Raw genomic sequence first — 23,990 nt, 5'->3', positions numbered from 1 at the left:
CTGCCACCAAGCTACACCCCAGACCTTCCAGTGTCCATTTGTATTCCTTTGAAGCATTTGAGGGCTTGACTGTATAGTAGAAATACTATTTTAGACTAAGAATATGATCTGTGTACAGATATTTGATATACTGTTAAGTAAATTTTCTAATTTCACATACATTTGTTTTTAGGCTCCTCTCAAATACTGCTATTGAAGACAAAAATCTGACACCATCGAGCCAAAGATGCCTTTTTGGGGGGAGGGGGAGGGGTTTGCTTTGTGTTGTTCAGAGAATGGGAAGAAAAATGCAGAGTGCTTCCTGAGTGCACACAGTTCGATGGGAAATACTGGATGCTGGCTAAAGGTAGACATGGTCATGAGCGGGAAGAAGCTGTGGCCAGCAGGAGGAGGGGTGGTCTTCAGTCCACGTTGGCTGACTTCAAACATGTGCCTTTCAGTGTGTTTTGTCATTGCTACAAAATGAAAAGGAAACGGAACAACTCAAGTCTTTAGGAAGGTCATTTTATTAATCCATGTGTATACTTTAGAGACAACGTAAATCAGTGACTTGAAGCTGTTCTGAGCACACACTCCCAACGAGCCCTAGCCAGTTGATGCTGAAGCAAGCACTCCCTGTCCGTAGCACAGGGACAGACCATGGCATGAGGACCAGCCCCCCTGCAGTCCCTGGTGGTGTCTCCCTGGGGAGGTTTCAGTGCACTGTGGCACATTAAGTACAAATCAGATGAATGTAAATATCTCTTTGTAAATCATTTATTTCACTCTGTTTCATCCAGGTCAGCAATCAGATTGTGGCATGCTGGGTAACTGGAAAAAAATGATAATAAAAAGTAAGTTTAAATAGATCATGGGTATTTGTTTTCTCATTTGCTGGTTTGGTCAGCTGTTATCACTGAAGTTTTGGAGAAAAAGTTTCTGTTGCTAAAAGTGTGAAAATTATGTATAGCCAACTGTACTAAAAATTTGTACCTTACCTGCTGCTACCAGAGACCAAAGAAAGCCCTGTTTGTATATCCATATCAAGTCATACACTTTGAACGATTTCCTTCTGAACGCAGCCTGTACTCCAGGCCTGTGTGTACTTCTACCTGTGGACAGTTGACATTGTGACAGCGTGCTGAACTATGTGTTAGGAAACTGATCAGACATTAGATGGGCAAACGTGGGGAAGGTTATAATGGCACAAAGTAACACAAAGTGTGTCTTTTACCTGCAGTTTCTTGAAACTGTACAGATATGTCTTTACACTCTCACAGAGATGCTCCACTCACATGCTAGAAGGCAGGAGCCATGATACTGAGTCTCTCATTTCTAAGGTTTTGCACTTGGGTGGGAGTTGGGGGAGGGGGGCAGCCAAGGGTTAGGCAAGTGATAAACACTATCCCCTGGTGACTATACTGACATTGCACACAGCCCACTAGGTCTATTAGAATGTCTCCCTAGTTCTGGGGTGTCTTCAGTGGAAGATGACGAGCTACAGTACTGTGAAAGTCTAAGGAGAGCTATCTATGGTAGCCCCAGAACTGCAGGTTCCATTGGGCCAGGATGGAACAGATTGTGCACTGAGCACAGGCCAGGGACCACCCAGCCCTGGACCTAGACCTAGCATCCAAGGGAGTATTCTTCTGCCTTGTGGGATCCGTGATTCCCTGGTAGGGATTTCTAACTTGGGAGAGTGAGACATGTTGGAAATGCTTTTCCTTTCTTCTTTTTCCACCTTTGGAGAAGGTCATGTGTGCATTTAGGTAGATGTTACCATGTGTGAATAGCATGGTGATGACTTTTAGTGAACTGTTATGTGAGCAGACTGGGTTCTCAAAGGGAATGGAGGTGGGGTTGGGGCAAAAGGCAAAGCAGGACAGTGTGAGGTTAGCAGTGAGGAGCTTTTCAGAGCTCAGAGGAGCTCTGTTCTCAGACTCTTCCATAGGGGGTCTGGGACATCTGTCAGTCCAAGTCTGTGACCAATTTAACCAGCAGACAGGTTTTCTGTTAACGCTGATGCTAGCATTCACTGAACAAGCTGATCCTGGTTCTGAAAGGGACTAGTTGGGAAACCCCTCTGCCCCGTGCTCTGAGGATAGCCAGGTAAGACTGCTGCCTGGTGTCCTGTACCCCTGGACAACAGGGTTTCTAACCCAAGAAAGTAAGTGACTGGACATGAATTTGTACAAACCATGACAAATATATTTCAGAAGTCAGAGGGGAATGAACTTGGGCAGAAAAAAAGTCCTCCCTTCAGTTCAGATGAGTGAGACCCTGTGGCTGAGAATGGAGCTTTGCAGCAGGATCTTCATTAACCCAGAAATGCATCTCTCTGTGAGTCTGGGTTCCTGTGATCCCAAGGCCATCTAATAATTGGTATCACTGGGCTCCCTATTGCTGCATGCCCTGCCCTTTTGACTGGGGACAGCCTCCTGGGATGATAGGATGTGAGGCAAGACAGGCACATGTGAAGTCACATGCACATAGAGCAAGAGTTGTTCCTCTCCAGTCAGTATAGGCTTCGCTTTGGGTAGGCACACAGTTTCTTATTGCCACTGCATATCCTCTTCAAGTCTCGCACTCCTAGTGTCTCTGCCAGAGTGACATTCTTGTGTCTTTCCACACAGTACCAGAGACACGAAAACGTGAGTTATTATCATAGTCTGACTTGTCTGCAGTCATGTGTCTGAGGTGTGACTAATGTGCATTTCTGTCCTCAACTCTGCAGCCACTGCGGTCTCAGTCTCGGAGAGAAGGCGTATGTCTAGGCAATGTTCTCAGCTTGAGCTTCTGACAACTGTCTCTCCATTCAGCCCTCCCCTGTTACCATGGCCACTGGTGTGGCCTTCTGGCCCTGACTGCCCTGGGAGCAGAAGAGAGATGCCCTTGCATTCTGGGGTCCAGCCTGGTGTAGCTGGCCTTTGTACTTTCCTCTTTTCCCTTCTACCACAGCCTTTTCCCCCAAACCTTGGGTTTTGTGCTCAATTTATTTCTGAAGTTTATTTTAAACTTGGCTTTTTATGAAGTGAGATGTATGGGGTGACCCAAAGTGTTTCCCAGTTGACCATGCTTTAGGGTCCCCAGCCCTTCTTCCTGCTGGATTAGATTCTTGCTTTGTAGTCCGGACTGCCATTTCCTTTGTTTCTTTTCCTTTCCACTGAGGTTGGACTCCTCGCTGTATAGCTCAGGCTGGCCTCACCTCAGCCTCCTAATGACTGCCCTTTAGTGTCTGTCCTACAACTGCTCAAGTCAGTATTCTTTCTGGCTCTCTGTGTGTACCTTACCTCATGTGGTGAGGTCCCCAAACACTCTGTTCCTATACCCCTGGCAGTAGGCATCTACTTTTAAGAGTAAGGGCTTTCTCGGTGGTCCTTCCAAGCTTGTTCTGAGGTGACAGAGGTACATTCAGGCCCTCAGATCCTTTCTGTGGCTTGCCTTCCTTCTGGTTCTATGCACCCAGCTGCTCCACTTTCCCATACATGTCTCCTTTGTTGGGCTACATCATTCCATCTGCCTGAGAGAATATGACCTGATTTCTCTCCAGTGGCCCCATGATCCTGTTATGATATTGACAGTGACTACAAAATTCAGTGGCACTTGGCCTGGGCTCCAAATGGGAACTAACCTATACTTAAGATGCAGAGCATGTGACCTCCAGGTACAGATCCTACGATGATTTTCAAGGCCTGCTGTGGTATATCCATGAAGAACTGAGCAGCTGGCATGACAACATTCTAAAGGGCAAGATAGGAGGCAACCCAGAATGACCAACCCAGATGGGGAGAATAGAGTATCATGTCTGTGTGCTACAGACTGTAGTGGGTTGTGAAGGGCATTGAGCTTAGCAAGTGGTAATAGCTACCAAGCTCAGCAGTGCCCACCAGACCCTAGAGCAGTCTCCCCAACATAGGCCAGAGTTTCTGGTAGGAATACCAAGATTCTGGCCACTGTCAGCTATGAAGCAAGGCAGAAATCACAAGTCGCCGTAAACAAGCACTGACTCCTTGCTGGCCACCTGTCTGAGCTTTTGAAGACAGCTGTGGTCCCTTCCATGGATGGCCTGGCTCTGCTGCCTCTTTAGAAGCCAGAGCCAGGGGAAAGTAGAATGGGCAGAGAGGCTGTCCTCAGACAAAGCAAGACTTGACTGGATGGGAGGCAGCTCTGTGTGGGCCAGAGACACAGATGCTCTTGCAGGAGCACCTGCAAAGTGTCTTCTGCGCACACATCTCCTCACCAGAGCCCTCCAGCGGCATGTGCCATTATTTTGGCCCCCAACCACTTTCTCTGCAAAGGGGCAGGTATTTGTTTTATGTGAATCATATTTTCATGGGAAATAAATTTTAAGAATTCCCAAAGGACAGACAGTGTCACCAACAGCAGAGTGGAGCCTCTGGCTGCCTTGTGTTTGAAAGTGTTACAAATGAAGACAACATTGACATTTGGGGTTGTAATGTGACGGAATTGCAGTCTTTTAAAGGCAAGAACCACTTATCTCCACTGCATGTAATATTCAGTGTTTTGTTCACTTGTCTAATTGGATTAAAATATTTAGCTCCCTTTAAAAACTCGATTGTGAATTTATATTGCAAAATATAATGTCTAACTCAGAAAGCAGAAAGAGGAGCAATGCATCTGAAGCAATATAAAATTCAACATTGTTCACCCACCATGCCTACTCTGGAAGTATACATACAGTCTTGGACAAAGGGAGCTCTTAGAGCAGGCCTCTTAGGTGAAGTCTAGTGTGCTCCTCAGTATTAGTGACAAACAAGGCGCCTAGATGAACTGCTAAGCTTACTCTGTGCTGTTTCAGCTGCTTGGGGAAGTCTCCATGACTTCCCCGTGATTATGTTAGAAATTCAGCCCAGGGTCTTATGTCATTCTCTAAAAACACCCAGCAGCAGGGAGTTAATGACATCGTAGCTGCATATGTTCAAGTTGATTTAAAAAAATATGCAAGTCACTTTGGTTGACAGTGTCTTGTACACAGTTTTGAAAGAATCAGGGCAAACTTTAACAGAGTCAGTTTTTATTTGAAAAATATTTTCTGGGAATGTATCAGTGTTTATTTTTGAGACTGACAATTCGGGTGAAAATCAGGATAAAAACAAAAAAACAACAATTTGGTTGAAATCAAATTGTTTGTTTTCATCTATTTAGAATTCTTTCCAAAAAATCCTGGTTCAGGAGGAGGCTTTGTAAATTATTTTATTTAGTATATTTTCTGTTCCATTCATAAGACACCATCTGTCTTGCAGGTAGTTAACTGTGTGTGGACCCTGAAGTCAGCTAGGCAAAGCCCCTGGGCTCTAGAAAGGACAAGATAAGAGTGACCATCTCTAGGTCCCCACTTTGTCTCTCCACTCCCCACCAGCCAGTGGGTCTGGGCTACCCTCATTTGAGCTGCCCATCGCCAGACTCAATCCTGTGTGTGCTTCTACTCACAAGCAGGCCTCTCCACCCCTCCCTAGGATTTGCCTCTCATGCTTATTTTCAACTCTATTCAATGAGTCCTTGGATGTAATGAGATAATGTCGATGATCTTGAATATAATCACATATGGCTGCTCGATCCTTGCACAACTTTAAATCAAATTAGAAAGTACATTCGCTGCCAAGAATGCTTAAAAGTCATAGGGCCAACTGATTAACCACTGACACGGCAGCTTCCGACTCTGTTTTCTAAACTGTGAGTGATTCATAAGAAGGGACTCAAAGGGAATCCCTCCCCAGACTGAATGCTGAGGACTGAACAGGCAGGCTGCTCAGGGTGACAGCTATTGCGGGATGCCAGGCAGCTGAAACCAGAGTCATTACCCAGTAAGTAACTCAAGCCCATCTTGATGGAAGAAACAGCCCTCCCACTGGACAGAGCGTTTCTGTTCTCTCCCCAGGAACAGAATCCACAATTTCCTCACCAGCCGGCCCCACCCTTCCTGACCAGATGTTACTCTTTGGGTTTAGGCTTCTGACCCCAACTCTGCTCCAAGCTTTGCCCCTGGGACCCAGGATCCTCACCTACAAGCCACCTCTACACTACCACTATGGGCAGCTCTGGCAAGTCAGGCAAGGAGAGAGAACAGGGATCTAGTCCAGCTCTCATATCTCATAGTCAGGCTGAGAGGGCTACCACCAGGGTAAGACCAAGCCACCACAGTCATGTCCACACAGGGCCTTCTAATGGCCCTTTTCTAAAAGCTCCTTCCAGTGTGAGTGAAGAAGTTAGGAAAGTCACCATTTTTAGTCAATCCTGAGGTAGGAGCATACTATAAACCAGCTGGAGGGTTACCCTGCACCCTGCATAGTCACTTTCCTACCACATGGCAGCTGTGTAAGCTCTCCAGCCCAAAGTGGCATTGGTACATAGTCACTCACAACCAGGACAGGTTCCCTTCATGGGCAAGAGACTGTGTGTGACTCAAATCTAAACAGAAGCCATTTAGAATAATCAAGGCTTAGAAACAAGGCATTTCCTGTTGGAGTCCACCATTCTTTCTCTGAACAGGCCAGGGCTTAGGAAATAGAGCCAATCTGAAGGACGTGACTAAGCTCCCAAGCAGCTGTCTGGGTCAGAAAATACCCACTCTCTTTTGCGTACTGAGCAGACAGAAATTTTCAGAGTTTGACATGCAAAATTAAGCTATTATGCTTAATTCATCCAGGCAGAGAAAATGGAGGCCTTCAGCCACACCACTGCCACACTGGACACAAGGCATCTATAAGCCTCAGATGCCCAGAAGTCCAGGTGGAGACAGGTCAGAGCACAGCCTTTCCCTGAGGAGCCTCTTCCCCAACCAGATACATACAATCAGTCAAACTTTGACTTGCTTACTTCAAGGATTCCTCATTTAAAAATCAGTTTACAATTCAGGTTTATTTTGGACAAAAAAATGAATCACATTAGTCCCAGGCCACCAAGTGCCAGCACATGGAGACCAGTGTAACCCTTGTGCCAGAGTGGACTGGGTTAGAGACTGCGCAAAGATCTTGCAAAACCTCCAACTGCTCCCAGCATTTGCAACAGGGAGCCATTACCTCTGCCAAATTTCTTTCGTCCTGGTCATCTTAAAATAACATGCAGGGTAGAATTTCAATATAAAAAGCCCCATCAGAGATGCTCCAGACAGCAAGGGGTAGACAAGTCATTTGTATTGCCACTGGCAAAGGAAGACCTTTTTCCTGCAATATTCTTTTAAGTGCAGTGAATTTGGAAATTCTCAAGCTTTTAAAACTCTGGAAAAGGCTTCTAAAAATATCTGTGCTCCATGTTAAGATCTGTGTGTGCCATAAAAAGGGGGTGATTAGTCCAAAGGCAAAGCTCACCATGCCATAGATTCCAGTCCATCATATGTCAAAATAGCCTAATTACCAAAGGCGGCTCTGGTGACTTTGGACTTTGATGAACCAAATCTCCCTTGGACCTCCCAACAGACCTAGGTTATGACCAAAATCCAGTTCCTCCTCTAGGAGATGGACTCTGCACTGAGCACTGAGCACAGTAAAGATGGTCGTGTCACTGCTGGCTCTATGGGAACTTCTCAGGAAGGGGAGAAAGTGACCTCAAGTATGGGGTACTTCAGGCTACCAAGTTCCTAAGATCCCACTGAGCATGCCACTACCCTAACATGCCCAGTTCTCTTAATTCTCATGCAGCAGATGAGGACAGAAGCTCAGGAGAGCCATGGATACCTTGGCCAAGGTTTTCAAACGGAGTTGTTTCTGGCTACAATTCCAAACTAAGAGATTCTTTCTGTCTTTACAAATTACCCCAATAGCGTATAAATGGAGGTGTCTGGGTTCTGCTTCCAGACATGCCTGGAGTGCCAGGAGCCACCACAACTGGGTGTTTACATACATTCCAGACAGTGGTCATTGTCAAATCCTGCTGACCTGTGCCCTCTAGCCCTCCGGTGCATACTTCTACCATTGTGTGAGCCCTCTGCCCAGTGTCCAGTTTGGATCTTTCACAACTGAGAACTTGAAGCAATTTACAGGACTGAATAGGCAGAGTTCAAGGCAGGTCAAGATTGCCAGCTCAAGGTCCTTTCGAATAGAGAATGAGAAATGGTCTTTCTTCCTTTCACTTCCAGAGGCTTCCCCACTAACCACTGCAAGCACACATATATATCCTTATCTTCACAAATTGCTTGATGGGGCAAAACCCCCAGAGCCTCTCTGATGTGAGAAGTTGCTGAGAAGAACAGTAGTTTGTGCCACCCGTCCAACTCACCTGGGCTCTTTTCCGCCATTATCTAACCTGAATGGGGACAGCTTGGGCTCTGGAGTCAGACTTAGGTTCCATTTGCTGTGCCCCTATTTGCTAGCTGAATATGCTTGTTTGAGCCTCAGTTTCCCTATCTGCAAAATGGAGACAATAATATCAGCCTTGCTGGCTTGCTTAACTGAACAGAATGAGCACATATTTTAGATAGCAGACTACTGATTTGGGCTAAGACATCTGATTACTCTCATGAGACCTTCCCATCTGGGAGCACCTCTTTCTTCTACTGTTAAGGTCCTTCAATCCTCAGGAGTAGTTCACAGCTGCCTCCTCCACATGTTGGGCCTGAGCACTGCTATTCCTCTTTCCCGCTAGTCTTCCCCTCCAGTGTTCCTGCATGGTGTGGCTGCCTTTGGTATGCCTGGGTTGATACATGTGCCTGAGTCTGATGAGAGACAAGCTTCAGTTTATGCTTGGCATAACTCTCTCCCAGCTTATGACCTGACCTATGTGATCCTTAGGGATTTGGGCCTGTGACACTGCAGCCTAGAAAGGGGGAAGGAGAAAAATCTATGTGTGTTGCCATGCAGCCCTGGGCCCCCTTGAGCTATAGTGGGCTTTTCGTGCTCCCACATGGCCCACGACTGCCCTCAGCCTGGCCCACAGAGGTCCCTGTGTGTGTCCCCACCCTACCTGCACTCGCAGCCGGTCCACTTCCTCAGACAGGTTCTGTCGCTCCAGGAGAAGCTGATTCTGCTTGTTCAGCAGCTGCACCAGCTGCTGCGCCGTAGCCTGGCCATGCTTATCCAGCTGCCTGAGTCTGCAGAAAAGGAATTTGAGATGAGTTCCGAGAGCTGGTTGCTTTGGAGAGCATGGAGGACAGTGACAGGTGTTAGCTCTATCAGTTATATGTGTTGATGTTTCAATGCTATGACAAAATACTTGGGGAAGAAATGCCTTACTTTGGCTTATGTGTTCATGAGTTTCTGCCCATGATTGGCTAACTACATTGAACCCCTGATTCCTTAGCTGTAGCACTTTGTTTGGGTCTGTGGCAAGGTAGCGTTCCTTGTTTAGGCATATGTGGTAAAGAAAGTCCTCACAGCAAGGAGGATAGGATATGGAGAGAGAAGGCCAATGTCTCAGGACTACATTCAAGATCAAATCCCTAATAACCCAACTTCCTCCCACTAGGCTCCTCTTAAAGTTCCAGCACCTTCGTGTAGCACTGGGGACTGGGAACAAAGCCTTCAAACGGGAACCACTGTGGGACAGTGAAGCTGGAAGCTCCTGAGAGAGTACCAAGGTGCAATAGGTTAGCCATAGCTCTGGGGCCACTGACCAGCACGTATTAAGCTGGATACCTTCTAGCACATGACAGGGAGAGCATCAGCCCCTCAACACGCTTCTGATTAGAAAACACTCCAGGCAGTTGAGTACAGAAGACTGGAGCCTTAGACTCACAAGAGATAAAAAATAAGGGGCCTAAATCCTCCACTGTCCACAGGGAAGCGGCTGCGACTGGGCAGATTGCAGCCCTAGATGTGGATGGCTGAGGCTCCAGAAACACTGAACTAAGGGCTTTCCATTATTAATCCCTGTCAGTCACAGGCTGTGGCCTGCTGACCAGATGTCTTCAAAGATCCTAAATTTGTCCCTCTGCTGATAGGCCCTCCTCCCCAGACTTGCTAATTCCCTCCAGCCATTATCCTCATCTGTCCACAGACAGCCCGTGCAGTCACTAGCACATGTGCCTATGGAAGGGAGCTTTGGGTTAAAATTAGAGGGTAGCTACCACCCAGCTCTTCTCTGGGAGGCGAGGTGCAGTCTTCCTCTGCCTCCGAGGTCAGGAGCAGCACTGCAGGGCGAGCCCTAGCCACAGGAGAGGGTGTCATGAGCTCCATGATCATTTCAAATGCTCCCACACGTGCTGGTGCCTGCATGCAGCTGCTGACCTGGGGCCTCCTCACTTCAGGCTCTCTTCAGGTCCTGAGTGCTTCTGGTGGGCTCCATCCAGCACAGGCAGCCCCCACACACTGACTGAAGCATGGCATACCCTGTTCCCCAAACCTGGCTTCCTTTCTTTGCATATACTTGATTTGGCTGGAGTTATCTCCTCAGAGTCCCAGCACTGCCACCTCTTGCAAAGCAGGTGGGCTCCCTGTTTGCTGTCACACCAAGGTCAGGGTGCTTCTCATCTGGAGCTGACTACTATGCAGAGAGGAGAACAAAAGTGCAGAGCCTGCACCATGCATGAGTGTCTCCTCTCCATGCCTCCATGGTCCTATGATACAGTGCACAGTGGAAGGACCCAAGGGCCTAGCTTAGCTTACCCCACAGTGGCCCCATCAAACCTGAGCAATGGCTCATTTCCTGCCTGTGTCTGTAACACATGCTTCCTCTGCCCCAGGGGAAGGAAAACTCAAGTTTTCCTGGGGAAAGCCACAGCCAATGCAGCACTGGGATGCCGGCATGCCTGCACTCTGACACCTTGCCATAGGACAGGGTCTTCTCAGGGATCAGTCTCCCTGCTACAGAGGAGACAGACCTGCATGAAGCTTGTGTGGACCGTTGCCTAGGCAATCTGCTGACATATCTATGCACTCCCTCTCTTTGTAACCCCTGCTCTCATGGAGCACTGGCGTAGTTCCCACAGGGCTACTGACAGCTCTTTTGTTTTTCCCTGAGAAGCAATTAACTGTTCCATGTTCCAGTCAGGCAGGTAAGAAACACCATGGCTAGTATTGAGCCATATAATCCCAAGGTAGCTTCCCTCAGATTAAGTCCTACTGAGGTACTGGCTTTTGGCTTCCTGCTGCTGTGAACAAGAGGGGCCATGATGTTTATGAGCAATCTGTAAACGTGGGGTGGGGGTGGCAGGTCATAGGAGGCTTGGCTTCTTGCTGTAGCACCAAGCTGAGAGGAGTTAAACCCTGATTCCCATCCCCACTGGAAGGAGACCCTCCTCTACCCAAGCCTCTCTCTCAGGTTCACTCTCTCGTGAGCCTTCAGCCCATGCTCCACTGGTGCTGTAGCTACATACCACCAGACTTGGCGACTGTTTCAAACCGTTGATCACTCTATGAAGCTGGTCTCAGGTTTGATTTCCCTCCTTTTAAAAAGACATGCCCCCTACTGTACTGGGGACAGCTCTATACCGTCACTCCATATTCAGCAAGAAATACAAACATAGACCCAGTAACTTAAAACACCCCAACTTCACATTCACTGAAAAAGTCAAGACAGAATTTAGGACAAGAACTGCGAAGGAAATACACTCTGTGGAGTTCTCTGGAGACACATTATGAACGCCAAGAGAACAGATATTTTTTTTTTTTCTTTTTTTTTTTTTTAAAGTTTTCATTGTGTTTTATTGAAGTACTTTGTGTATTGGGAGGCATGTATGGGTGGGGACACATACATGCCATAGCATGCATGTAGAGGTCAGAACACATCTTTGTAGGGTTTGATCACTAGATACCGTGGTGGAGATATTTTTTTTCTAATTTAAAAGATATTTTATAAACATAGCCCAGCCCAGCCTGTACTCTGTTATTACTATCAGTCAGAAGCAGTTTCTTGGACTGTTCTATAGACACATAAGCTATATTTCAAATTTCTTGGTAGTGGTCATTATACTAATTTTTTTTTTTTTTGATGACTTAAATTGACAGCTGCTGGCAGTCACCATTTGCTGAGTTCCTAAGCTTATAACTCCATACTGATTATGCAATTATAATCCTCTGAAGTACCTTAGAGTCACCACTCCTATTTTAGAGATGGAAAAACTGAATGTGATGGGTTAGTTAAGTCCTGCCCGTCCACAGCAGAGACTGTGGTGCTCAGTTGGCTAAGTCACCAAGCCAGCCAACCAGCAGTGAAGAGGCCAGCACTGTGTTACTCAACTCTGTCTGGCTGTGGCAAATAACTGAGATGACAACTGGAAAGGTGGAGTGCCTGGCCTTAGCTTTCAGCTTCTCAGGTTTCAGATCAAGATTACCCTGCTCTGAGGCAGAGCACCCTGGCAGGCTTGTGGCAATGGAAGCCACTCACTTCATAGCAGCCAGGAAGCAGAAATGTGTAGTGGTTTTAGTAGCTTTGGCCCCCACAGACTCTTGTGTTTGATTGCTTGGTCACAGGGAGTGGCACTGTTAGGAGGGGTGGCCTTGATCGAGGAAGTGTGTCAGCTGGAGGTGGGGCTTTGAGGTCTTCAGTGCTCAAGTTATGCCCAGTATGAAACACATCCAGTCTCCTTCAGCTGCCTTCAGATAAAGATATAAAACTTTCAGCTCCTGAAGCACCATATCTGCCTACAGGCTGCCATACTTCCCACCATGATAACTAACTAAATCTCTGAAACTGTAAACTAGCCCCAAGTGAATGTTTTCATTTAGAAGAGTTGCCTTGGTCATGCTGTCTCTTCACAGCAATGAAGCCCTAACTAAGACAGAAGTTGTTATTGGAACTGGGATATTGCTGTGACAGGTCTGACCGGGTTTTTGTTTAGAAGAATGTGGATTTGGAATTAGCAAAGCAGTGGAATGCATTAAGGGGGTTTAATTGGCCATACTAGTCAAAGCATGGAGGACAGTACTGCCGAGGGGACCTGCCTGAAGATGGTTCAGAGAAAAAGAACTTCAGTATGTTGCCTAGAGATCATTTGTGTAGTATTTTGGTGAGGGATATGGCTGCTTTTTGCCCTTATCTGAAAAGTCTGGATGAGGCTAAAGTGAAGAGATTTAGATTAATTGAATTGACAAAGGAGATCTCAAAAGAGCCTAGCATAGATTCTGTCCTGTAGTTCACTTGTATAAGAACATTTGGTGGAATGTAGCAAGCTTAGAAAGAAAAATATACAAAATGTATGGTTCAAGGGTGAAAAGGGCACCCGAAAGTGGAATGGAGCTAAATGCTGTGTTCAGTGAGATATACAAACTAAAGATATTAAGTGGAATTAGGGAGTGGTGACCTCAGGGCAAGAGCCTACGAAGCTAAGCTTCCATCTTCTGAAAAGAAATTAAAGAAAAGCTTAGGTCCAGGTATGGTGGTGCACTCCTTTAATCCCAGCACACAGAAGCAAGCAGATCTCTGAGTTCAAGGCCAGCCTGGTCTGCAGAGCAAATTCCAGGACAGCCGGGCATAGGCAGTGAAGGAAACCATAACAAAGAGAAAGCTAGTGAAGATGTAATTGAACAAGGGGTCCATGTTTCAGCCCAGCAGGCAGCTGACTTGGCAGCTTTGGCCACATGGTTCTGGCTTTAGAATCAAAGATTCATTTCCCTCTGCAGGTAAAGAAAGCTGCTGAGACCATGTGGTATGTGGCCAGGGCATCCCGGATGGAGGCCGAGGAGTTTGTTGCATGAAAGTGTGAAGGGAAAGCCTGGATTGCCTTGGAGACCCCAAGATGTTAAGGGTGCTAAAGCCATGGGATACCTGCCAAGGAGAACTGCTAAGAGGAAGTGGGAACAGCCCAGGAGAGAGAAGTGTGCTGTAGTCAACAGAGGTGGAAAGAGTAGAGAGCTCAAGAGCATGTTGACATGCGACGTGGAGATGCAGAGTTGGGAGTCTGTCCAGCTGGTGTTTGGTCTTGCTTTGGTTCAGTATCTGCTTACTATGCTCTCTCCCCTGCAGTTTGGAATGGTAATGTATATCCTTGGCCATTGTATATTGGAAGTATGTGATCTGTTTTTTATTTTGATATTATAGGGAATTACAGTTAAGAGATTGCATGCATCTTAGAAGAGACTTTGAACTTTGGACTTTTAAACATTCTTGAAACTGTAATAGACTATGGGGACTTTTGAAGTTGGACTAAATGCCTTTTGTATTATTTTATGTCTGTAAACCTATGGGGGACAGGGAGTGGAATGTGGAGTTTTGAATAGGTTTGGCCCCCACAGATCCATGTGTTTGAATGTTTGGCTATTAGGAAGTACCTTATTAGAGGAGGTATGGCCTTGTTAAAGGAAATGTTTCACTGTGGAGGTAGGGTTTGAAGTCTTAAATGCTCAAGCTGTGCCCAGTGAAAAATGGCATCCAGTCTCCTGCTGCCTTCAGATCAAGATACAGAACTCTCAGTTGCTCCAGCACCATGTCTTCATGCTGTAATGATAATGGACTAAATCTCTGAAACTATAAGCCAGCCCAATCCCTATATAAGAGTTGCCTTGGTTATATCTCTTCATGGCAATGAAACCCTAGCTAAGACAAAGGGCCGGGGTCCCATTTCCTCCTTGTGCCCCAGAGACCTGACTTTCTTCCAGTAAGCCCCACCACTAAAAGGCTCCACCACCACTAAGTCATGCTACAGGCTAAACCAAACTAGAGCAAGGACCGAGGTAATTCCTGCCCTCAGAGCCGTGGTCTGTTGCCTGCGAAGAGATGAGTTATGCTGAATCAGAGCACAAACCAAACTGCTACAAAGGCATAAAGAGGAATGGTCAAACTGGCAAAGTGCTGGTCTGGAAAGGCCCGTGCCATGCTCATCACTCACTGAGCAGACACTGCCCAGGCCAGTGTGCACAGTGTTTTGCAAAATTACAACCCTAGTGCTCTCTGTCATTCCACCAAGTGGGAGTGATAATCCCACTTTCAAGATGAGAATACTGAGGCATGGGTTCAAAGTCGATGGGCTGGCAGGATGTGATATGAAGAGCTGAATGATACTGCTCTGGTAGGGCCAAACACAGCCCCTTGGCCTTTGGAGATTCCAACCTTTCTTGATCTCACTGGGGTACTTGCACAGGCTCGCCCCTGCCTGCTGCTCTCCCCAAGGGGCAGAGCTGCTTTCCAGTGTCAGTTCTCATCTAGTTTTATCATTCTGACCCATGGAGTCTCATGGCTTCTGCCCTTTCCTCCTCAAGCTATTCAGTGGTGATGAGAACAAGGTGGGTCATGATCTGAGGCCTGTGGAAATGTGTGTAGAGGGCAGCCCCTTCCAGCAAGGCTTCACAAATACCCAGGCTGCACATTGTCAGGAGAGCCACAAGCTCTCAGAGCAAGACCTTAGTTCAGTATATCTTCTCTAGGCCCACGTCTCATCCTAGCAATGTGTGGACCTTGTGACACCTTTGGAACTATGGCTGACTCCTGTCCTTGTCCCATGAAGCACCTTCTGTCCTCACAATGAATGGCTGGTGCATGAGAAAAGGACACTTCTCTTTTTTTATTTATTTGTTTGGTTTTTCGAGACTGGGTTTCTCTGTGTAGCCCTGGCTGTCCTGGAACTCACTCTGTAGACCAGGCTGGCCTCGAACTCAGAAATCCGCCTGCCTCTGCCTCCCGAGTGCTGGGATTAAAGGTGTGTGCCCGGCAGGACACTTCTTTTCACCAGGCAGGGGCTGGTGTGCCACCTAGGGCACAAGAGGACCTTTGGGACTTGCATGTGTAGGACGACTATTTCAGGACAACAACCGACCATGCTGTGTCGCTGCAGCCGGCTCAGGGCATCTCTAGGAATTCCAGGTGTGTAAGGGATAACACTTTCCATGACAACAAAGAATGGAGATGAAGATCATAGGAGACCCATGAATGCTGGGCCAAGCACCTCTGTATTGAACTAACAGCAATGGTCTCAGCCACAAGGCAGGTGCATGACCAGAAAGGGTACTTTTTGAAAACTATGTGAGACATCATGGTAAGACAGAGCAAGTGTAAACTACAAAACAACTCTGTAAAGCTGAGTGGGCTGGGACGAGGGTATGCAAAACAGTGGCAGCTTGGGTCCCCGGCTTCAGACATCCTTCTGCAAGGAATACTGTGAACTCGCACAGATCCGTACACTTAAACCTCTCTGTTGTATGTGAGATGGGGGAGCTACATGTGGTGTGTGAGCTCTGAGGTATAAAAACTAAATGAACGCTTGGGTACCCAGTGAGGCGCATCCTGCTCTGCTGTGCGGGTCACCACCGATGTCTGCACGGGTGAAGTGTCGGCTATACTCATTCCATGGGCTGTCTTCCCAGGAGAGGTGACTCCTGTTTGCTGTTGATTGTTTTGTTGTTGAGTTTTTGGTGTAGTAGTAAAATATCTTTTGTTCAGAAGTGTTCTTCGACTACAGCATCTTTGCTGTGGAGATTCTGACAGGATCTTCCTCCTTCTTCTCAGAAGCATATCCCCAGGATGCTTAGACCCACACTTACCCTGGGAGAGGAGTCTACTGATAAAATTAACGACATTTTCCAAACAGCATATAGAGCTTAAAACTGTAACTATTTGAACTGTAAAATATGCTCAGTTCTCCTTGCTCCCACTGAGGCTCTGGTATTGAGGAAGCACTCACTGCAGGACTGCAATTGTGAGCGTCTTGCATTTGTTATACAACTCAGTCCTCTGCATGCTGTGGAAGAGGACAGAGGAAAGAGTTACACTTGCAAGCTCACAGGACTCAAGGAGTAGCGATGAGAGAGCGGAAGTGAGGAAAGTGTCCACAGCTACATAGGAGAGCTACTTAGGCTCCTCCTCTGTCCCTGTCTGTCCCTCCCATATTCCTGGGAAATCTCTGCAGACCTGCAAGCCCATGCTCCCCAGGACAGGGCTGGGCCTCTCCTGTCTTGATGCCTCTGACTAGGCTTTCTTCCAAAACATCTCTGGGAATTTCAAGTGTAAAAGGGACACAATCACCATGGCAATGAAGAGTCCCCCTTCCATATCAGATGCTTTTATTTCAGTCCCTGGCTCCAAGTGAAATGTCTGAGGTGCCTTGGCACTTAATACTCTGTCTGAGCAACCTGTCCAAGTGGCCTCAGTCACACTGGGACTCGCTGGACTCCCTCCCTCCCCAGTGCTCATCCCTCTGCCCCCCCCCCACCTTGTTGGGCACTCCTTCTTTATTCCAACCTTCTGTCCCCACTGCCCATATGCACTCAGGTATCCTGTAACACTACACACCTCCTCCTTCTATTCTTTAGATACTCTCCACAGCCAAAGTTCTCAACAGTGCCTGCAGTCCCAGCAGTTGCAGCCAAGATGGAGACAGCAGGATCAAGAGTTCAAGGCAAGTGTCAGCCACACAAGAGAGACACCAACCTGGGCTATATAAAACTCTGTTTCAAAACAGCCACACCTAAAATCCCTGACCCTCCTTCTGTGGTAGAGTCTTCATACTAGCTAGACCCAAAGGATCCATGGTCCTTCTCCATCCACTCACATCATGTCTGTTTGATGGAAATTATTGCTCCAGCTCTGTGGCCATATTCCCTTGCCTAATAACAGGGTGTCTTTCACTGTCTGGCCCCTGCATAGTCTCCTCTCCTCACACAGTGGGTATCTCAGCCTTTCCAAAGGAAAAGTACTGCATACAACTTAAGCACTCTCAGTCATCACTGGGATTTGAAAATCTTACAACAGGTGAATAAACAGGAGACGTGGAAGCAGGGGTAACTATACAGAATCCATTCATACTGGCTAGTCTACTTCAGGCTGGGTTACTCTCAGTTCAAGCCCTCCAAAGTAACACTTCCAACCTGATTTCCAAGCACAGCCATCGGGCCTGGGGCATGGGCATCCATACCCTGGAAAAGCCAGGAGGAGAAGACTATGAACAGTGTGTGCAACCAGCCTGCAGTACCGCAGACTATGAACTGCATATGGGACCCAGCTTGCAGAGAGTGCAGGCCTGCTGAAAGCCATGCACACACACACCCTTCACTTGTACTCAGAAACCTAAGCTGCTCAGGGTGGGGCACAGAGCCCATCAAGCACAAAGCGAGCAGTACCTGTTGGGTGGGGAGAAGCCTCAGCCAGGGAGACAGCCATTCCCTTCCCAGCTCTCCATCTTCCCAAACCACAGAGGCACCGGGTTTGCTACACTCCCATCTCCCCACATCACTAGCTACACAATCCTAACACTGCACTGAGTACAAGTTTTGAAAATCCAATTACCCTAATCACTGTTCGAGGTAATTAATTCTGGCGACTGAACCATGCTAATTTAAAGTTGTATACTTTGTTCCAATACTTAAAAATTGCCACTGCATTTTACATAATTCCCTCTCATTAATGTGGTCAGACAGATCACATGATGAAGAACTCATGCACAGGGTTAAAATGTTGTCAGTGGCTGCTTTGCAATGTAAACGTCCTTGGCCAAAACCCCAATGTCTTAGTCAGGGTTTCTATTCCTGCACAAACATCATGACCAAGAAACAAGTTGGGGAGGAAAGGGTTTATTCGGCTTACACTTTCACACTGCTGTTCATCACCAAGGAAGTCAGGACTGGAACTCAAGCAGGTCAGGAAGCAGGAGCTGATGCAGAGGCCATGGNGGGATGTTCTTTACTGGCTTGCTTCCCCTGGCTTGCTCAGCTTGCTCTCTTATAAAACCAAGACTACCAGTCCAGAGATGGTCCCACCCACAAGGGGCCTTTCCCCCTTGATCACTAATTGAGAAAATGCCTTACAGCTGGATCTCGTGGAGGATTTCCAAATTCATTTCCTCAACTGAATCTTCTTTCTCTGTGATAACTCCAGCTGTGCCAAGGTGACACACAACCAGCCAGTACAGCCACCGTGGTTCAAAACTGATTTAAATGATTCTGGGAAGAGTTACAGCTTTCCAGAACTGTTGCCCCTTTCCTTTTCAGAGAAGTTCTCTACTGGTCTGCTGCCCACAGACAGAACAGGCTTCTTGAGGGCAGTGATGATGGCAAACGCCATGCTGGAGCTGAGAGGTGCCTGAAAAATCATATTTCAGCCCATTATGATGAAAGTTCTGCCAGACAGTGTAAGGTGACTGCCCTGGTGAGGCAGCCTGTGGAGGCATTTAGGACAGGGACCTATGGTTTTGGACTCAAAGTCCTTCCTTCCTTCCTTCCTTCCTTCCTTCCTTCCTTCCTTCCTCTATCTATCTATCTATCTATCTATCTATCTATCTATCTATCATCTATCTATCTTCTTAGGTGCTGGGATAGAACTCTAGCTTTAGACTAAGCATGTGTTCTACCACAGAACTGCAGTCCCATCCCAGACCTCAGGGGTGTGGCTCAGTGGCAAAAGGCTGTCAATCAACTAAAAGCTCTGAGTTACATCCCAGCAGTAAGACAGACAGAAATGAAGGAGGATGAGAGGAATGGGGGAGGGAGTCAATCTGTCTGTCCTCTGTAGAACACTAAGCCTAAGCATTTAGACAAGAGCCTTGAAACAGTGACCCTCTGCAGCATTCTAGAAAACACTGGCCACGCAGGTGTCGAGGGCTGCGGGAGTGAGGAAAGAGGAGAAACTTCCTTCTTTGCCCTTCTGCTAGCTCAGGGAGGATAACAGATTTGGTACTGTTTTTAATTCTTTCTAAATTTTCAATCTATTGCATGCTGGTGGTTTTGTGCAGTACAATATGCGCACAGCTGCATTTTAAAATGTCTGTGGTTTTCTGGCTACCCTATGTCAGTTCTTGCCTTGTGGCAGACCAGTAGCAAATCATTTCAGGCCAGTCCCAGTAGCAATCACTGAGACCAAAGAATAGTGCTGGCGGTGGGGGTGGGAGGTGGAAGGAAGCTGCAAACCCGCTACTGCTCTCGGGATGCTTGCTAAGGTAGCTTCACTGAGCCTTCCACGGTCACCTACTAAGCAGCACACCACCAGGGGAGGTATTCGGGCATCCTGAATGTGCCCTGCTACTCCACAAGTCCCCTAAGCCTCCAACAGTGCCACTGAACTCCACCACGGAGTTCCTGCCTAAAACAGTGCTTCCACCAGAGACTTTAGAGCATCCAGGGATGGGCACGCATCCCTCCTTTATCACTTTCTCAGAGGGTTAGAGCTACCTGCCAGGCTGAGCCCCAGTACCTTTAGGGACCTGGTCATGGACGGATAATTCCAGTACAAGGACAAGTGGCAGGCCAAGCATTTCAGATTCTCCATTAGGGATGCTGCTGGGTAGCAAAGTACTTTGTGGCATAATCAAGGACCCAGGTTCCATTTCAGTGTCTCAAAAAACAAAGTTGTTTTCTTTGAACCTTAAAGAACCCAGAAACTCATTTGCTTAAAGCCTGAGTTATGCCAACTAGTTCTTCCTAAAGTAAGAGCAGGGTCCTGGTTAAGCATGTCTCTTGAAGACAACAGGGCAGGGAAAAGACGGGGCTGTAAAAGCAGTCTGCAGCGCTGAGCCCAGGGCTCAGGGCCATCTGGAGCTGAGGCAGGAAAAACCCTCCTCCCTCATATCACCTGTCAGTGTCTGCACTCTGTGACACACAGCGCCTAAAGAGTTGCAAGAACACCACCAAGGAAATCCACATCCCTCTATCCCAGTTCTGTGGGGAAGATCTGCTCTATCTGGTTCCTCCTCTCCCTCTCACCTCTCCACAGTTGTTCTTTCTCCTTAAAAAGTGACTTTGCAGCCAGGTGGTGGTGACACACACATTTCATCCCAGCACTTGGGAGGCAGAGAGGCAGAGAGGCAGAGAGGCAGATCTCTGAATTCAAGACCAGCCAGGTCTACAGAGTTCCAGAACAACCAGGGCTACACAGAGAAACTGTGTCTTGAAAACACAAAACAAAACAATCACCCACCCACCTTACTTTAATTTACATATGGGTGTTTTTGCTGGTGGATATGATGTGGTTCCTCCAGAGGCCAAGAGAGGGAGTTAATCCCTTGAACTGGAGTTAGACAGGTTGCTGTGAGCTACCATGTGGATGCTGTGGATCAAACCAGGACCTTCTGGGGGGGCAGCCAGTGCTCTCACTGTAGAGCCACCTTCTCCAGGCCCTTTGCGTTTGTTCTCTCTTTAACCTTCTGTTCTTTAGAATATTGGCTGTGTAGCCCAGGCTGGTACTGAACTGGACTCAAGTGAACTTCCTTCCTCAGTGTCCCATGTCACCTCTCCTGTCCTCTGCTCTACCATCCGGGATTTTTTTGAGCACACAGTGAGTGGCACACCCCGCTGTCCTTTCCTCTTTGATGCTACAGTGTTTCCTAAAGAGAAGTGAACCCTTACAGAACTGCTTACTGGCAACGACATTACTTTATTATTGCTATAGATCACAAGTCTACCTATAGTAACCACCAGTTTCTTTGCTGACCTAAAGCTATCATCTCTGCCCGCCACAGAAGAGACCCTCTGCACTGTCAGGCTGCCTTTCCAGTCTGGAGTACTTGGCGCTCAGTTTCACTTTGGTGAAGCTCCCCCAAGTTAAGCCAGCACTAGTCTTAAAGGAAGGTATGCAGCTACCATGTGTGGGCTCTGCTTAGCCGCTGCCCCGGGGCTTGGAGGCACAGTGCTCTGTTTGGGGAAGATTCTCTTCTAATAAAGTCCTGCTGCTCTAGGGACCTCAGCCCTCATGGAGGGTGTCAAGTGAGGGCCTCCGCCATTTCCTTCCAACTGGACCATCCTTAGGGTGGCCAAATTGGTCACAGAGGTGTGATGGAAGAAGAGTGAGCCCACGGCAGCTAAGTAACCAGATTCAGTCACTACGGTGTACCTACTGGCACACATCTTAATTAGGTTTTAATGCTAGTAATTTGATAACAACTCCTGGCTATGGGCTAGAGAACTGTCAGTGCTGAAAGCTTTTTATTTAGTTTCTCTTCCCTCTAACACTGAGGCAGCCTCCCCGCTGACCCTTGTCAAAGAACCCCATCTGCTGGTTGCCACGGTAACTGAAGGAGACCAATTGAGCTGAACAGAGCGACTCAGAAATAAAATCTGCAGCCAGAGGAATTCTGCTAAGAGTAATAAATCATTTAGTAAAAGGGGGTCCTCCACATGGTGATGAGTGCTCGGATAATATGATGGCATAGCTCTTCCAGCTAGAAGGTCCATGACACATCAGAGTGATTAGACAGACCGGCTGGAGGGCTCATTTGGTTTCTAGTGGGCTCCGGCATAGCAACAGACAGATCCGGCCCAGTTACATGCCACTGTGGGTGGGGGTGAGGGGTAAACTTAACACTTGGCTCACAGAATGTTCTTATTTTAAGGAGTGGAAGACAGCCAGCTGAAGCTCCACACACCTTACTCATTTTTCTTTAAGAAACTATAAGTTAAACAACGTCCCAAGTGTCTCACCTCAGGTTAGCCTCCGCAGTGGCATGTTCCAGCCTGAAGCACCTAAGAGGGCAGGCCATGTACCCTTGAGAGGGCAGGGCTTTTTCTTTTTTTCTTTTTCTTTTCTTTTCTTTCTTTCTTTTGTTGTTGTTGTTGTTGTTTTTTGAGACAGGGTTTCTCTGTGTAGCCCTGGCTGTCCTGGAACTCACTCTGTAGACCAGGCTGGCCTCGAACTCAGAAATCCGCCTACCATCAAGTGTGACCGTAATGGTCTCAGAGGGGCCTAGGGGCTTTGCGCTCTAATTGTGTAAGGCTCCCCTGCACTGAATGATGGGCAGAAGATAAAGGGCCTTGTGCCCAGTCCTAGGAATCCTCCGGAGACAGAGGCCAAAGGAGCTGCATTTTGAAAACAAAAGTTCTGGGTTGTGTGGGTTGTCCCACTACCTGCCATTTCCTTGGATGGTGTGGGCAGAGTCACACGAGTCCTGACAGCAGATCAGGACAGGAGAGCAACACCACTGTACAGGCCGTGCATGGAGCCTTCTCACCCCGCCGGCCAACTCCTCACTGGCTGCCTGGCACCATTTTGAGAGGCAATGGTCAGGGACTATGCATACTCCCTGACCCCAAGAATACACTAACTCATCCTTGGAGATAATTTTCAGCCAAACCAAAGGTAGACTTTGATTTCTCCCTCTGGATGCTGCCAGCAAACTGCTTCTGTCTTAGTTTTCAGAGAAGAGGAGCAGCTGTGCACTTAGATCCTGCACAGCCTGCTCGAAACCCAGGCCGCACCCCGCCCAGACAACAGCCACAGCCTCCAGTGCGGCTGGCCACCCCGTGCTGGGCAATTGTCCTCCTGCAGGTGCAGCCAGCCACAGGGCTCCGCATGGGCCACGGGGGGCGCGCCTGCCTGTTCCGCCTCTGGATACCGGTGGCTTGGCCAGCACCCCCTGCCCACCATGAGAGGGCGGGCACCTGCAGGGGCCGGCTGGGTGCCTAGCATCTGGCTAGGGAGGCTCCCCGGGGCTCCCCGGGCCGCTGGACTTTGGCAGAAGGAGGGGATTAAAGCGAGCTGGCAGTTGAGGGAGGAGATGGGTGAAAGCTTCATTAACTCCATGCTCGCGGCTCAATTTCATTCTCCTGAGAAGCAAGGAGAAAAACAGGTTGATTTCCCGGCGATGCAAGAGGTGCTGTGGGTTTGTATTTGCTGTCCTTAATTCTAATTCCTTATTGGTAAACAAATAAGTGAATCATTGTTTGTTGATGATCATGGGCGACCCAATTTTTAATTAAAGAGAAAAAAATCTTGGCTAATAGAGAGGCCAAAGACATATTACCGCTCGTTTTAATTTCTATGAAGTAATTAAGCTTCTCGTGTGACTTAATTGAAACTGGCAAGACTTAAGAACTCACTCAAAGAGGTGACCATCAAAAGGTGCTGAATGACCCCACAGCGGGATTTCCCATCACCCCTCAAATGTGCCCTGGAAAACTGTACCCGTGAGTCCTTGAAAATATTTCCAGTGGGCATGCTTTACGCCCAGGCCTTCATTCTTGATTTTTGCCCCTCTACAAAGTTACACTTTAGAGTTTCACTTCTAAGCCCTACTTAGAAATTCCCCTCCAAATGCTTTGTCTGCTCCATCTCCCCAGTTCCCCTCATATTTCAGTTTCCAGACACTCTTGAACTTTGCACACAGTGCCAGTTTGAGCCTGCACAGAACAATCAGCGTATCAGTTCCACTCAGAGACAGTGAGATTTCTCTAGCACAATCTGCCCAACCTGAACTCCTTCCTTCA

General features: G+C 47.7%; 1 protein-coding gene across 3 annotated transcripts in view; it reads right to left on the bottom strand.

Annotated features, from left to right (window-relative positions):
* Positions 1 to 414: 414 nt before the first annotated feature.
* Sdccag8 (serologically defined colon cancer antigen 8) overlaps positions 415 to 23,990 on the bottom strand; it is a 193,913-nt gene continuing 170,337 nt past the window's right edge. Inside the window, exons 18-19 of one of the 3 annotated variants that reach the window (XM_029481038.1) lie at positions 8,899 to 9,025; positions 415 to 810 (exon numbers count right to left, since the gene is read on the bottom strand). In XM_029481038.1, the coding sequence (XP_029336898.1) occupies positions 781 to 810; positions 8,899 to 9,025 (157 nt within the window). In that variant the 3' untranslated portion in view covers positions 415 to 780. Of the gene's footprint in view, positions 811 to 8,096; positions 8,343 to 8,898; positions 9,026 to 23,990 lie in introns of those variants that run through there. The other 2 variants (XM_021162638.2, XM_021162554.2) reach the window with 2 other exon arrangements.

The sequence above is a fragment of the Mus caroli genome, chromosome 1, assembly GCF_900094665.2.
Source record: "Mus caroli chromosome 1, CAROLI_EIJ_v1.1, whole genome shotgun sequence".
Taxonomy (NCBI): Eukaryota; Metazoa; Chordata; class Mammalia; order Rodentia; family Muridae; genus Mus; species Mus caroli.
Note: the sequence above shows the minus strand (reverse complement) of the source record. Positions and strands in the feature narration are given on the sequence as shown.